This window comes from Macaca thibetana, chromosome 13 (assembly GCF_024542745.1).
Source record: "Macaca thibetana thibetana isolate TM-01 chromosome 13, ASM2454274v1, whole genome shotgun sequence".
In the NCBI taxonomy this organism is placed as follows: domain Eukaryota; kingdom Metazoa; phylum Chordata; class Mammalia; order Primates; family Cercopithecidae; genus Macaca; species Macaca thibetana.
The window spans coordinates 31,837,168-31,853,962 of record NC_065590.1 but is presented as its reverse complement, the minus strand read 5'-3'; the positions used below and the strand labels follow the sequence as shown (position 1 = coordinate 31,853,962).

Genomic DNA, 16,795 nt, shown 5'->3' with positions numbered 1-16,795 from the left:
AACAACTTTTCTTCTAAGAACTTATCCTAATAATCATCCATGTGTGCTAGTTTTGCTAAAACATATTGATGACAAATTATATATTGTAGCAAAATCTCAAAACATCCCCAGGGTTTAAGCATGAAGGATTATTTAAATTATGATACTTTGTAACCACTTGGCATGATCTTATAGAATAAAGTTTATTACATAAAATATTTCTTACTCTATTACGTAAAACAAAAATAAAATTGTATATGCTGTAGGACTATAATTATGAAGATTCTATGCATAGAAAGAAAGTCTTGGGCTGGGCACAGTAGCTCATGCCTGTAATTCTAGCAGTTTGGGAGGCTGAGGTGGGCGGATCCTGAGGTCAAGAGATCAACACCATTCTGTCTAACATGGTGAAACTCTGTCTCTACTAAAAACACAAAAATTAGCTGGGTGTGGTGGCTCGCACCTGTAATTCCAGCTACTCAGGAGGCTGAGGCAGGAGAATTGCTTGAACCTGGGAGGCGGAGATTGCAGTGAGCTGAGATCATGCCATTGCACTCCACCCCGGGCAACAGAGCAAGACTCTGTCTCAAAAAAAAAAAAAAAAAAAAAAAAAAAAAGAAAAAGAAAAAGAAAGTCTTGGCTTGAAATAATTCCTAAGATTTGACAATAGTGGTGCTTGGGCAGCGAGATTAGTGTTGATTTTACATTTATTTTTCTTCAAAGTATTTTTTTGTAAGTTGCTAATTCTCTTTAATATGTAATATTTTATGATTTATTTATAATTTAACTATATTAAACTATAATTTAAACTAAAATGTGATCAGAAAAACATTGGAGTTGTGCAGGTAATATTCAACAGCAAGTTATTTTTCTTAAAAAAAGAAAAAAAGGTGCCTTAAGTTCTTACCTAAATGAACAGCCTCAAGAATCCTTTCAGGATCCTTCTGGACTCATCTGCTTAATCAGAATGTTAGTAATTTGCATTTTTTCTATTGCTGTACTCATCAACTGTTTTATATACAGCAGTTTTTGTTTTCATCTGTTTCATCTCCATTTTTCAGTCACTGACATTTATTGAAGCTGTGCTATTTTCAAAATGCTGAGGAAGGATTGGGAGGAAATGAAGCAAGGAATTTTTATCCAGGTGTAGATGGAAAAAAAGAAAGGAAAGATGCAGACAAAGAAAAAAGGATGGAAGCTTCCAGATGATGTGTGGGTCCAGACAGACCCTGGCAGAAAGCCCAGCTCTTGGAAAACTGGCCCTCACCCCAGGATTTGTAAACAGCACAAATTCATTGATGAAGATGCAGGAGAGGTGAAGAATCTGCTTTGGCCATCTCAGCAGCACTGCCCTGCTGTCCTTAACCCCAACCCACTGGACTGGCTGAGAATATATTCTACAGTCCCTTCTTAATATCCTTCCAGGTTGTAAAGATATTATATATTTATCAAGACAATTAGTGACTTATAAGAAATCTGAAGAAGACGGAAGCAAATACCCAAACACATGCAGAATTCACTAGCACCTCAGGGCAAAGGTAATTCCACCTGTGACAGGAAAAGGTCTTTCAATAGCAGTTTGACAGCTTGTGGTGACAGACCGCTCCCTTGCCCGCCCGCCAGTATCCTCCAGCAGATCCCTTGGTGGATACCTGGGACTATTTTTTATCTTCCTAGTTTATGTTTGAAGAGCCCAGCTAAGTTGTTGAGCTAACTCGTATTTCAAGCTCAGGGCTGCATTCATTTTGGTTCCCATCACGAATTCTAAAGGCATTTGAATGTTCCCCTTGGCTCGCTGGGACTATTTAGAAGAGTATCTCAGTTGTTTGTAGGGTTTTCTTTTGTTTAAACATTTTCAGAGTCAGACAAATTCTTTTATGAAAACATATTAACTATTCAAGTGGATGTTTCTCCACAGTAAAATAAAATTAGTAAATCATACAAAGTGGATATTTAAGCTGATGCTCATAATCTCCTCACATGCCACTCAATGTGCACATGAGGGTTTTAAAAATTAGCATCTCAATTATATTCTATGATAGAGAGAACAGAGGTGTTGCTAGCATGACTGCTCAGCACCCTCCCCTCATGAGTTCAGGCAGCTGTGTGATTTGTGAAGGTGGCTGCCCATCAGTCCATCTGTGGCTTAGGGCACTGGGCTGAACTGTAAAGGCAGAGTATCACTGCAGATTATTTTTTATTATCTGAAATAATGGCAATAAAGTGGAAGGGAAAGTGAAGAAACCCAGCAGTCCTAGAGCTATGAAAAAGCCATAAGGCTCTGGCCTGAAGGAGAAACCCAGTTAATCTAAAGAAGGAATCTCTAATCATCCAGTTGAAGGATTCAAGGGTACTAGGTGGTTTTCAGGCTCCAGGAAGAAGGTCCCTGCCACTGATGACCTCATGCCAAAGACAAGAAAGCTGCTATGTAGACCTTCTTTTTATAAGAGTACAGGTTGGAACCATACTGAGAGCCTGGTTTTGTTAAACCCAACACATACTATCCTATTTTTGATGATTTATGTGGCTAAATAGGATATACCCAGAAAAAATCTGGCACATATTTTTCATGATCTCAAAATCTCAAAAAGGCAACTTCAGGACAAGGTCTTGTGGTGATTCTTTTTTTTTTTTGGTCATTTTTTTTCATGTCAATAGAAAGGTAAAACGAAGGATGTAGTTAACTTTGATAGGGTAGATAAAGGACGCAAACTAGGGGTGGGGTGAGGCGGTGCATGATTCCATCTGTGTGAATCAGTTAAGGATTTACACTGGAACTACAAAACTTCCATTCCAGTGGAAAAGCATGAGTGGACTCTGTAGGCACCAGGCAGGCAGAGCTCCACCGTGAGAGGGGCTCAGGTATTGGGATGCAGCTCTGGGCAAGACCCCTGTGAGGCATAGCCAGATTTGGGTCTTCAACTAAACCCCTGATTCCAGAACCTTGGCTGCCTCTTACAGAGAAGATGATTCTGCCACTTTTGTTTGTATGACTTCGTAACTCTAAGAAGACATTTTAAAAAAGTAAGTAGGCAATAAAGAAATGGTACTTCTACGTAAGTAGTGCATGTGTAGTAGTGAGTTCTGTGATCGATACACGTTCCTTTGTATGTGATTTGCTTTTAAGATGTTGGAAATGAGAATCTGATATATTAGAGAATTTGACTTACAAGATTTGCAATTTTAATTGTAACACCTAGGAGGATTTAACGAATTAATTTTGTAGTCAATGTTTGGATGCTCAGGAGAACCTGAATTTATCCGTTTAATTCTCAGGAGGTTGAAATGCTTTAAGATAATTTGTATGCTAAATTTAGAAGTTTTGATTTATTAGTCTTACAAGAGCTAAGTAAGTCCTGTGAAAGATTTTGTTTCTTCTGTTTGTAAGTCTTCCTGTTAGGGATTTTAAGATTTTAACAAAGCCAGATGTATCAAATTTGTGAATATAGTTTGAAATGCTTAGAGGAATTTAATTAATCAAGTTTATAAATACTGTTTACATTTTAAAAGATTATTTGATTTGTTAAGCTTATAAAAATTGTGACTAACAAAAATATGTGAGGTTGACTTGATTAAGTTTGAAAATTGTGTTCAAATATTTAGTTGGAAGCATTCTGTCTCATGTTTAACAATTTATTGAGCTTTAGTCAAAGAACAAAGGCAAATGACTGTTTCATACTTTAACACACACAAACTAGATTTATAAGAAAACTTCCATGATTTATAAAATATGTTCAAAGGCTAAAAAACACTGTAACTTCAACAAATTGAATATCAGTTAAAACTTACGCAGCTGTAAGAGTTTTTTGCAATGAACGCATTCTCATTCAGATATTAAACAATGATGCTCACTCCATATAAGGGTGGTGACTTTGCGACATAAAGGATTGGAAATGAATGTTTAGGGGATGGTATAAAAGAAAACATTTGGGTTTTCTGGACCATGATATACAACTGGTAGATTGTGTGTACATTTCCAAAGATGGAAAGAATGCTGAAAAGCATTTAGCAAGAGATTTGCTGACCCAGTCAGGACAGTTTTAAACTACCATCTTTAGGGGGAAGAACATAAGTGTTTACCCTGTAGCTATTGTACTTGATGTAAAAGGAATCCAGGAGGAGGCTGAGACAAGAATGGACTTGTATAATGGATACGATTGTTTGTCACAGTTTACTAGAGAGCATAATATTAATTACTATTAACTGATATTTTAGAGGACGTCAGGCAATAAGTTAGAGGCTTTTCAAATCTTTCCCTCTCTCCTTGCAACAGTATTCTACAAGGTAAGTTTCATTATATCCATTTTATCAGTTGAGGAAACTGGGGGCCCAGATAGGTTAAATACCTTGCATATGTACACACAGTTAGTAAGTGGTAGAACCAGCACTGGAACCCATCACCTGGGTTCTTGCTTAACCATTCTACTGCCAAAGGCTAGGAGTAAGGTTATTAAAGGGCATGCTCATACAAAGGACATGAAAGGCACTCAACAGGGAATCCCAAATATTAAACATAGTGATAAAGCTGAATTGGAAAGTAGATTAAGAACTATACAAGAGAAGGGCAGGAGATGAGGCCTAGGGCTGCTTAGACAAGTTTCCTTGAGCAATTCATATGCTGCGTTAAAATGCATGCTGATGAGTATGCCTCCAGGCCATCATTAAAGCACCTCTTCATCCTTGGTACTCCTCATCCAGACAGCCTCATATTTCCCCTTCCACTGAGGTGGAATTGAAGTCTCTCAAGGTGGCAAGAGGGAAGTTTGGGGCAATGTAAGCCAGTTGCCCTGTCTGTCTCACATACATAGGACCTCACATGCACCACTGCATGCTGGAATTTTCCTGTGACTATGGTATTTTAATATGGTGTGAACAATCAGACAACTACTGTGGATGCAGGAGTTGGAGGGCTGGGTGGAGGGTAGGTTTCTGCTGGTTTCACCTCAGCAAGGACAAGTAAAGGGGAGAGTGCACCTGCTGCTAGTGGGGGGTGTTAGAGAAAACTCCAGGGGGTTGATAGCAGTTAGGCCAGGGAAGGGCCCATAAAATGGAGGAGGTGCTTATACTTTTCATCTCTCTGAGCTTCTGGTATGCCTGAGTAGACTGGAGGTAGGATGGAAGTGATAAGCACTTCCTCCAATTGGAAGTCTTTTCCTGGAGCACAATACCTGTTGAGGGTGGCAAGGTGTGGGTCAGGTGTCCTGTGGGGCTCAGTCAACTGGAGTGTGGAAGAGGTAAGTGTGAGTTAGAAGCCATGGTTATTCTAGAACAGGGGATTCTGAATCAAAAGCGTTCTATTTTGTAACAAACCTTTATGGTAAGCAGAAATTTGGCCCAGTTTTTCTTTTGCATCAAGGCATAGCATCATAAGTGTGCTGTACGGTCTGCCTGAGGCATGGGGTCTGGTTTTCAGATTTTGGCTGATGTGTGCAGAAGAGAAGCATGGTCAGTTTGCTCATGAAGCACACATTTTAATGAGTACCTACTCCGTGCCAGGCACTTGGATAGGTGCTGGGAACAGGAAACCAAATAAGGGATCCCTGTTTTCATGGAGCTTGCAGTCTAGTGAGCAGGGAGGTGTGGGAGAGATAGACAAGGTACAGACATTTGCAACACCATGGGATAAATGCTGTGGAAATATAAGGACACTTCAGCTAGACTTGCAGGTCAAGGGCAGCATCTTAGTATAAGCACTAAGCTAAGTCAAAGAGGACACAAGGTCACTAGGGAGGATGGCAGTCCAAGGTGTCTAGGTGGTCCTAGACAGAGTGATGGTAGTAAGGTAGCTCCGTTCTGGTCATCTCCTTTTAAGAGGACCATTAACAAATGGAAATAACCAGTAGAGACTAATGATGATGTAAAGTTGGAGGAACCGGGGACAGTTAACCAGAGTTGGGGATACTTCAAGATAAATAGAAGCTTAATATATTATCCTTATACTTATACTTACTGGAAAGCCTGCTACATGGAAGAGGTCTGAGACAAGTAGGAGCAGTCTAAAACCAAAGAGGCAGATTTCATTTTAAGGAAAGGAATACTTTTGTGATGATTTAATAATTTATTGAATTTAACAAATGGAAAAAACTGAGTAGAATATTTAAGCAGAGTTTGGTACTTTTATAATGGCCCTGTTTGGAAAGTTGTGGGGCTGAACTTTTATTTAGGTGGAATATTGTCAATTTTCCTCAAAATATTGCCTCTAATATTTTCTCTTGTGTGATAGGACTCTTACATTGCTTTTCTGCCTCCAATGACAGTTTTACTTAAATAAGTTATCATCCAAAAGCCACCAAGTGCAAGAACATGTAGGCAGATGTCTAAGGCACACAAAAGCAAATTGCATGGGTCTCCAAGCTGTGAGGGGGTGGAGAGTGGGAGGACAATGCTAAAAGAAATTGTTTCTAATCGCTCTTCCAGGTTGAAACAGAATCCTCATTGGCATCATGAGGATTAAATGAGATAATGGACTGGAGGGAACATAAATAAAAGGTATCATTATCAATTTTATTAACATAAAACTTCCTTTCTAGTTTCTAAATGATGGATATTAATAAATTATTATGAGTATTCCCAATCCAGCGTTCTTGAAATTAATTAAAAAACAAAACTCCACATTCATTTCCCTGTGCCTTGCTGCCCCTCTTCCTCTTTGTCCTTTTCCTCCTCTTCTTTCTCTTCATTCTCTTTCATTCTGTCTCCTCCTTCTCTTTTCTCTCCCCTCCCTCCTCTCTCCCCTATTGCCCTCCCTCTCCTTCTGCTTCTCTTTTTACCAGGAAGTCTTTCCTATATTCCCAAGGGTAGTTCTTTGCTCTAACTCTGCTCTCTCTGCATGGCATTGATTGCATTGGGTTATATGCTGTTTATGACCTTGTTACACTCCAGGGACTGAGATCACAATGGCAAAGTCACGTCTTACTGCCTCAGAATATGGCACACAGTAAGTGCTCAATAGTGGTTTGATGGATGGATGGATGGATGAGTGAGGAGAAAGGCCATTCCCTTCACTGCCATCTAATTTTATTTCCTCTTACCATTCTGTGCTGATACTGTCTCTTTGATCCCTAGCTTTTCATTCTCTCCCACCTCACTTCTCAAGTTTCTTTTCAGGTATTCCAACTAATCATTATACTTTAGCATTAAATTCAACATAGAGTATTCTCATTTTCTTCCAAGCAACTCCTCAATTCATTCCCTGATTCACCTGTGAATTCACTTCAGTTGAATCAGTCTGTCATTGACCCGAGGCACTTTGCAACATTTGACTTCCATGCTTCTGTCATACAGCTTCTTCTACCTGAAATGTCATCTCTTTTTTTTTATCATCTTCTCTAAAAATCTTATCTAATCATCAAGGCCCAACTCAATTGCCCTGTCTTGAGGTCTTCCTTGATCTTTCGTCACTGCTGGGCAAGATGTCCCTCCTCTTGTCTCCTATAGAATATAACTGTACAACCCATATTAAACATTTTACTTAATACCTTATATTTTAGTTACCTCTAAATCAGTCTTATTTGCCCTCATATATAGCCCTTTGAGGGAAGAAACAAGGCTGTGAGTTAGGAAACATCACCTTACCTTGATGGCATCAACTCTGAATAGCTTTGTCTAAGTTTGATGGTGTTTCTGTCTCATGATCCTCATTCTAATTCAGCAACAATAATAGTAACAGCGTCTTGTGCTTTTACTACGTGCTTTTATGTTGAGAATTATTCTTTATTTGCGTCGAATTCAAACTATGATTTCTTCCAGTTTCTTTAAAAAGTAACACCCTTGACCATTCAGGACACTGCAGGCTCCCAGGAGTCGGGAGAGAGTGTGGCGAGTGTAATGGAGCAGCTTCAGAGAGGAGGTGGGCATTGAACCTCCTGAGGAAAGGTCCTGAAATCTAAATGACCCATCTGAGAATTAACAAACTCCATTTTGATCCACATCAGTGCTGACATTGGAAAAGACAGGGCTAGTTGTGGCCAATGAGCTTCTAGTGAACGGCCATTCACAGCATTACAGCAGTGCATGGTAATGGGTTTCCAGGGATATCTGAATTAGTGCAAAGGATCCTGGAATTTAATTCCCCCTCCAGGTGGGGTGAGGAAAGACTGTTCTGAGATAAACAATGAGATTGCAGTTCAGCCAACAAGGTAAAGTTCAAGGACAGACTGCAGGTCTAATAGAGACCTGGAAAGCAGGATATTTAAATCGGTAGCTGAGTATGGCTGCGACAGAGTGTATAGAACCAGAGTTCAGTGGACAAAATTTTTGTGATTTATGCATGTTTTTGTTCTAGGTTCCTCTTTTACATTATCAGCTCTCCCAGAGAGCTCAATGCCTCTTTTGCCTTCAATCATTACTCTCTCTGGGTAACTATATGTTTTGGTCTCAGAGAGACCATCTCTATTTGGAGTCTGAGTGAGCAACTGTTACCTTTCATTTTGCTGAAATTATACTTGCCCTACCAGGTAGACAAGCAGTGATACCAGGTCAGTGCTTGTCTGAACCTCCCTGTTGCTCCTGTTGTTATGTGCACGGTTTCAAATTAGGTTATCTGCTGCCTATTACCTAGTTCCCTGCAGGGCTTAGGGATTGCCTCCCTTCCTCTATTCCCTTCTTAGATTCTGCTCCACAGTACTTGCCAGAGCATCATAATAGAACCAGTAATTGTCACCAACTCCTGAAAACGGGGGCTAGGGGAATGAGGACATGGGGTGGGGGAGTCATCACCTCTCTGTGTCCCCCATTTTCAAATTTCATGAAACATCACACATACCTTTTAGTTTTATAGTTGTAAAGAATTTTTAAATTCTAAGAGAAATTATAGTTTCAGTAGCTAAAATCCCTGATATTTGTTGGAGTTTACATAGAGGTAAACCTGATCTTATTTAGCTATACTTGTCTCTAAAACATTTTTAAATTCTAGGTAACCACTACCTTCAAAAAACTAAAATTCTTTCTAACGGAGATATTTCTTCCCTCCTCTCCTCTCCTATCCCCTTCCCATTTCCCGCTTTTCTTCCCTCTCCTCTCCTTCTCCTCTCTTCCTGTCCTTTCCCCCCTCCCTTTATTCCCTTCCCTGCCCCTATCCCACCATTTGTAGAAAGACTACAGGAAACATTTAAATTAGTATTGCAATCTGCAGCTGAAGTTTTTTCTCTGCATATATCTTGGTTCTAACAGGGAATTTGGCAAAGTTAGTTTGACCCAACGATTCCTTTAAAAATCCTTTAAAATGAGAAGATATAGCTTTTTAAAAAATTCATTTTATTTGATATAGTAATTCTACTTATTGGGATCTATCCTAAGAAAATAATTTAGAAGGCAAAACAAAGTTATCACATATAAATATTTCTTAGATTATTAATTATAATCACAAAAATCTAGAAATGAACTAAATACACAATAGTAGAGAAATGACTACATAAATAATAATAGCATATTCACATAATAGAATAGTATGAAGCCATTAAGATTATGTTTCTGAAAACTTTTGAATAACACAGGAAGGTGTTATTAATGTCTTTCATTAATACCAATGGAAAAATGTAGGCTAAAAAATTATATAGAATCTAACCTCAATTATGTAGTGTAATAGTCATAAAAGAGAAATTCAAATATTAGCAGGTGTTGTTTGTGGTCGGTTAGGTAAGGGGGATTGGATTTTTCTGCTCTTCATATTTCCCAAGTCTTCTGCAGTGAACAGGTTTAATTTTACAATCAGGAAAACCACATTGCTGTTATTTTTAAAGACTTGATTCAAAGGTTGTCTGTTAAAAATTCAAGGAATATACAAACAGCTGATTTAATATTTCCTCTTAGTCTGCATTTCCATGCTGGAGAAAGGAGAGATAATTTACGGGGAGAGGACTTAAATCCTCCTTTCTTTCCAGGAGAGAATGGATGACCACACATGTAGGAAATACATTCACTGGAAGGCCTGAGGGGATGAGTTTATAGTGTGCTCACCAGGCTAAGCAAGGAAAAACAGAAAGAGCACTTGGCAGACATGGAGACAGAGACCTGAAGTCTCATCCCTAATTCTACCTTGAACTCTAATCTTAGGCATGCCATTGATAACCTCCCTGGGCTGTATCTATATGTTGGAAACATGGTGACATTCCCTGTTGCTGTCATTTCCTAAAGCTCTGGCATCTGAGAACTTTTGATCTCACTGAGCAGGTATCACAGAGGGTCAGGTCTCTGCGACGGTTTACTTGGAGAAAAACAACAATGGAGCTGAAATCTGGCTCCCTGCCCAATCCGCTGTGCGGACTCTGACTCTTATCCCCACCCCTAACCTTCTAAGTTCCAGAGGAAAGATCAGGGCTGCAGAACATGTTTCTGTGTAAGCCAAAAGGAGAGAGCTGTCTGCTGGTGCTCCATCAGCTACTGAAAGCTCCAGCTGACACTGACTGACAGGTCTTCCTAGAGTTTGTGCAAAGCCCCAGTGCAGAAAAAACAAACAACCCCCTCCCCAAAAAAACTTCCCCCCTAATTTAGGGGGCATCAAGAGAGTGTGTGAAAGGCTGAAACAGCATCAGGTTTCACTACCCAGATATTCACTTATATATCATGCTATTGACTTTTTTAAGTTTAAGGAAGTTGTCATGAGATTAAAGGAGCATGTGAACGCAGAAAGATTTACAAGTGTACCTCACTTTCAGCAAACTGAATATCTGAAAATCAGTGTAGTACAAAAGATAAATTTGCAAAATAATTCATTTCACTCCCACTTTGAGTAATTGGTTTACCATCTACATTTAAAACATACACTGATTTTCCACAATCTGTTTTACATAAAACATAGTAAGCACATAGGAACTGCATATAGAGAGATGTACATGGAACTAGCAAATCAGTATTAGGACACCACTGCAAAGGATGGAAATGAAGATTGCCCTGATTTTAAAAGTGTTCATTGACTACAGGAGCTAAAAAAGGCTTCTAATAAATTGCAAGTTATAAACAATCTTTATGCAAAGAGGGTTAATAGTTTGGAATTTTTTTTCTGGAAGTTTTGTCTTAGCTCCTTCTTTGAGTTTCTCACATTCAGTTTTCTCAGGAAGGACATCAAAAGAATCCATTTTAAAATCACAGCGGTAGGTGTTTTAAACACACTTTCACATCCCAGGTAAACATTTAACACCTGTGCACACATAGACATACACATTGGAGACCTAAGATACTCACAAAGGAGACAATACCAATAGAGCTGTGCTACAATAACCAATTTTCCATCATGTTACCTGAAGAGCCATTTATTCCAGAATACCAGCCCCAGTGTTTGAAATGCCAACCTTTTCACTTTCAATCAGCTTCGGGAACCCTAACCTGTTGGTTGCAAGAACGGAAGAGCTCTCAAATGCCTTTGCCAAGCATGTTTCTCTGTGGATAGAGACAGGCTAAATACATAACTTTTACATTGTAGGAGAAATTTAGAACACCTCTTGGGTAAGTTCCCTGGATCCCTATCTGTGGAGTTTCTTAAGGATAGCATAGTTGTCTCTCATTCCTGAATGAGAATTCCTAGCATTATAGAGTAAACTGAATTAGAATTCTGAGTATCTTATAACACTGATGAAATGCAATTTCACATTAAAAAAAAAAACAACAACAAAAAAACCAACCAACCAACCAACCAAACAACAACAACAAAAAACTGGAGAGTTGCAGTGGGAGCAGAAAGTTCTAGAATCCTCTAGGTGTACTTAAAACATGAAGGCAACAAGAGGCTGTCTGACAGAATAATAGGCCGGGAGGAATTTACAAAGCCCCATCCAGGGTCTAGTCCTTGGACCAAGCCCTAGGTATTGTTTGCAGCCTGCAAGGGTAAAGGGGAGAAGGAATATATGAAAAGGAGCAAAGCAGAAGTTGAAAGTGTCAGGAAGATGAGTGGAGAAGAGATGAAGAAAGGGGAGTTAAATGAAGAAAAGGGGGATGTGTGTTGAAAGGAAGAGAGATTAGTGATGGGTAAAAAAGAGGAGAAAAAAATGTTAAAATAGATAAGATGAAGTTCCCATCAACAACTGACTCAGTTGATAACAGCAAAAAATCCCTCAGAGCATGGGTGGCCAACCTTCCCCTTGACCCATACCCCATCCAGCCCCAAACCTCATAGCAATGCCATGGTTCTCTATGAGCACTTTCTCGCCTTTTCACAAAGGCTAATCTCACCTATCAAAGGCCACAGCCGTCATGGAGTAGATACTGGCGAAGACAGCAGCGATGGGGAAGAAGTTGTGGAACTTGCAGTAGAACAGGCCGTAGTACCATTCGTTGTGGACAGCATAGGTGAAGTTCACCACTGTATTGAATGCAGCCATGGAGGCCTCCGCGAAGGCCAGGTTCACCAGAAAATAATTGGTCACTGTCCTCATTCTTTTGTGGGCTAAGATGATCCACATCACTACCACGTTGCCCACCACAGAGGTCACCACAATGACCGTATAGGCAGCTGCCCAAAGGACAATTTGCCAGGCTGGTTGCACGAACTGATTGGGTTCCGAGGTGTTAGTGGAGATGTTTGCGGAGAGGTCTGAGTCCACCGGGAGGACGTTATCCATTTCGAAGCTAGGCGGTAAAACCTTACTATCTGTACACAACCCCCCTCTGTAGCAGAGTCCTGTGGCTGGCACCTGGGGCTCAGGGTCCTGCTGAAGTCGGACAGGAGGGTGGGAGGCTCTTTCTGGGCAGCACTCTTTTTGAAAGCTGAACTGGCGCTTAGAATATAAACGCTTCTGGATGCGCTGCCTGCCTGCCCGCGGTGGCTCTGAATTCCTCCACTTTCAAGCTGCAGGAGGCATTTGAGTTCAGAAGTCTGGAGACAGCATCTCTCTTGCGTTAAACTGAAAAAGGGAAAGAAATTCCACCGGTCATGGTTCTAAGAAGCAAGAGATCCCTGCCTTTATGATTTATGCACCTGCTGCTCCCTGCAACTCCTATTTCCCCTTCCTCCGCCGGGAAAGGCAAAGCCCTGTGCTACGTGAGGACTTAGGAGCGAAGTGGGGGCCCATTGCAGCGCGACCTGTCAAAGTTCTGAGCCTATGGTCAGGATTCTGGAGCTCCGTGTCCAGCTGAAGATTTTTCCTTCGCTTTTGCTGCCGCTGCCGCCGCCTGCAGTTTCGCGGGCACCTCTCGGTTCGGGTTGCTCAGCTCGGCAGTTAGCTGCGCACGAGGCTTTTATAACCCGCTGCAGAGACGTCACTGGGAAGGGGCAGTACCTGGGCTGCGTACTCGCCAGTCCCGGTGCGCAGCGCGGCAGCTGCGCCAGCTGTTGACAACTGTCTCATTCCACCGCCCCAGCTACCACGCCTTTTGCTGCTAGCTACTTGCCGTGGGAGTCTGCGAGCCGGGAGCCCCACGCACTCCGCGAGGGGGCAGTAGGTGGCTTGGAAGTAACTGAGACACATGTGGTCCGCAGCTGGAATCGGCGTTTCACTAGGGGTGCTGGGAGGAAGGAAAGATTTGGGAAACAGCTGGAGTGCAGGACAATCAGCTTCCAGGGAGGGAAGCCCAGAGCCCTGCGACAGCTCTGCAGAGGCGGCCTGCCTGTGGCAATGGGAAACGGGCAAGCGTGGGGGCGATGTGCCAGCGCCGCGCGCCGGGCCGCGCTCCAGCTACCGAGAAACCCGACGCGACTCCCTGGTCCAGGTGTCCCGAAAACAACTTTCCTGAGACTGTGTTTAGGAAACACCCCCACAAATTATCTAGCTCCATTTCCTGGAGAGCTGATTCACCTGGGAAGTGACGGACTCTAAGCTTTGAGGACACTTTCCTCAGCCACCCTGTTGACTGGGCCCCTCGTTCCAGGAGAAACTCCATTGGAGCCCTCCACCTGACCCCTGTGGATGAGCCTCTGCTCAAGCACTGGGGACAGGGCTGAGCTCCCTGCGAAGCTTGGTAAGTGCAGAAGCCACACTCACAGGCAGCTTGCCGCTCAGACGCGCGGCTCTGGGCTCTCCGCCAGCACCCACTGCGGCGCTGCGTTTGCCTCCCGGGGACCTGGCAGCCTCCGCCTCCGCGCCTGCCAAGCCTGCAGGCCAGAGCCGGGCCCGAGGTGGCATCGGTGGTGCTTCTGCCTGTTCCCCTTCCAGGTTTGCCTAGGGGCTGGAGGACGGGTCAGCCCGCCTTCTCTCCCCACCTCCATCCTGCCCTGCCCTCTCGTGACTTTGAGGCCTCGTATCCCAGTCCAAGACCATTTCAAACGGTAGAACTGGTGCCAGACACTTGGAGGAGGCAGGGGAAAGACTCGCCAGTCCGTATGAACCCTTTTGCAGAAGCCAAGATGGAATGAGCTCCGCAGCGTGTTCCCGCCAGACTGCTGCAGGCCTTTCGAGTTCCGCAGAAAACTGAACCCCGGGAGTCCTCAGGGCGCCATCTACCCCTGTGCCCTGCCCCCTCCTTTCACTGCGGGGACTCGCAGCTGTGGGACGCGAGCGCGGACCGGCAGTAAACACTTGCCGCAGGTTGGAGTTGGCTCCGGCCCGCGCCCGCCCGGGAGCGGCGTTTACGCATCCGTACCGCTAGCGCTCAAACCGTCTCTTGGGAAGCGCTTTAAGGCTGGGAAATGTACCGCACCCTTATGCTGGGCAAAAATTGGATCCCACGCCGGGGAGGGGAATCTGCTGGTTCACTCTGTTTTTTTCGGAGCCTGGGATTTTAGCGTATATAGGAACCGCACATTGCTTTGCCAGGTTCTCCCACGCACCCGTAAACACTGCATAGAAAACTCCAGAGATGCTTTGAAGAGAGCAGCGTACCTTTATTTAGAGCGGCTGCGCAGGAGGGCTTTGTGGAAGGGAATGCCTCCTCCACCTTGGATCTCTCCTTGAGGCTTCCACCGTCTCAAAGAGCTGACAGAGAGAGGGAGGAGAAGGGAGAGGGAAGGGGATGCGGGGGGAGAGAGAGGTTGGCAGGGGGGAGGGGAAAGCTTCTCTATCTTTAATTTTCCTTCTAAGCTGTTTAAAATTATCTTTTCTTCTTTCTACCTGTCCAATAGAGCCAGGCTGACGTTTTCAAAAGGAACTTTACTCAGTGGTTAGGGGAGAACAAGAAAGCTAATTGAATAAAATCTAAATATGTAATATGTAATAAGAGCTAAATATAAAATGAATATGAAATAGCTAAAAAGTAAACATTAATCCATTTATCCTCCATTAGTACAGCAAGTTGATATTTTGAAGCAGGTACTGTGCTGGGCACTGGGGCTGGGGATGAACGAGCACTTACAGGATGGTGAAGGAGAAAGGAGAAGCAATTAACTATACAAAACGGGCGGTATTGTGATAACCAAAGGTATTAAGCCCTGAGTGAGAAGAGAAGAGGGAGGCCACCTAACCTAAACAATGAGGGGTATCCGTACAGATGGAAGAAAATCTCATCCATGAAGAAGCGTGAAGAATGAGTTAGGATGGGAAGAGGTTGAGGGTGGAAAAAAGGCGAATATTTCAGGCAGAAGTTTTATAAATCAAACCTCGTCACTCTGCTTAAAGTCCCACAATGACTGCCCGCCTGTCAGCCTGCCAGCACGGGGTGGTATCAGGGGTTCTTCTCCCTGCTCACCTTCCAGGTTTGCATAGGGACTGCAACGCAGGTCAGCCCGCCTTCTCTCCCTGCCTCCATCCTGCCTAGCCCTTGGCTAACTTTGAGGCTACGTATGCCTGTCCAAGGCCACCTCGAATGGTGGAACTGGTGCCAGGCACTGGGACACCTACATTCCTTGCACTGGCCTTCAACTCTGGTGTGTTGATGAGTCTGGCTTGGAGTTGCTTTTCTTTCTACTCTGGGATTTTCATGGCTGGTAGCCATCTTAGGAATCCATATGACTGCTAAAGTTAGTTTCTCTTCTAAAAAAAAAAAAAAAGCATATTCATGATGGGTTCACAATTGAAGGAAAAAAAGCCTCAGCTATACAGTAGCAGAAGTTGTTTTTGGTTCATACCCATGATATGAGGAGACACCTTATTTAGCATCACCCATCTATAAAGTAATGAATTTTCCCTCTGCAACTTTGTACAAATGTATAGATAAAATTCTGCACATGCTATTTCCCTCCAAGAGCTGATATTCTTGTTTTCTTATCCTTTTCCCCCCTTGGTTCCTCTTTTCACTGAACATCTTCCTTGACACTCAACACAGGATCACCTGTCTTAAAGTAAACCATCTTAAAGTAAACCCTGTTGACAGTGTAGGATAAATCCTTCCTTATTCATCCAGACTCTTTAATACTATCTAGATGGAAATACAAACATACATAATATTCACACATGTAAATGCAAATATAGGGCTTTCATTGTCTGTATTTTGTTTTTCCCACTCTAAACTTTGCCCAACTGTTTCAGAGTCAACAGGTACAGATTTAACTCATTTTTCAGTGGCTAAATATTACTTCTATGTTATGGATACACCATAATTTATATATTCAATCCCCTATTCATTAAAATTAACTTTGTTTCCAGTTTTTGTCACTAAAGGCAATGTAACAATAAACATTCTCTGCATCTTGGTGTTTTCTTTCTATGGGGGTAGATTCAAAGTGGAATTGCTGGGAAGTAGATTATATTTATATTCCTATGCATATATGTATATATGTTGTGAGTTTCTATTTATGTTTGTTTATTTTTTAAAAGTTTTAAAGTTTTGTTTCTTTGAATTATTTACTATATTTTGTACAAATAACTAAGAGTCTATACCAACTTCATATATTACATTTTAAAGTAAAAACATGAATTATTTGCAATTTGCCCATATATTTGCACATACACAGATACCAGCATGGTTTTTAAAAGACTTTTATTTTGGGTTCAGGAGTAACATGTGCAGGTTT

At 42.2% G+C, this 16,795-nt stretch overlaps 1 protein-coding gene across 1 annotated transcript in view; it reads right to left on the bottom strand.

Moving 5' to 3' along the window:
- Positions 1–13,179, bottom strand: part of TACR1 (tachykinin receptor 1) — a 150,493-nt gene extending 137,314 nt beyond the window's left edge. Inside the window, exon 1 of the mRNA XM_050754319.1 lies at positions 12,145–13,179. Within this exon, the coding sequence (XP_050610276.1) occupies positions 12,145–12,533 (389 nt within the window). The 5' untranslated portion in view covers positions 12,534–13,179. The remainder of the gene's footprint in view (positions 1–12,144) is intronic.
- Positions 13,180–16,795: the final 3,616 nt, after the last annotated feature.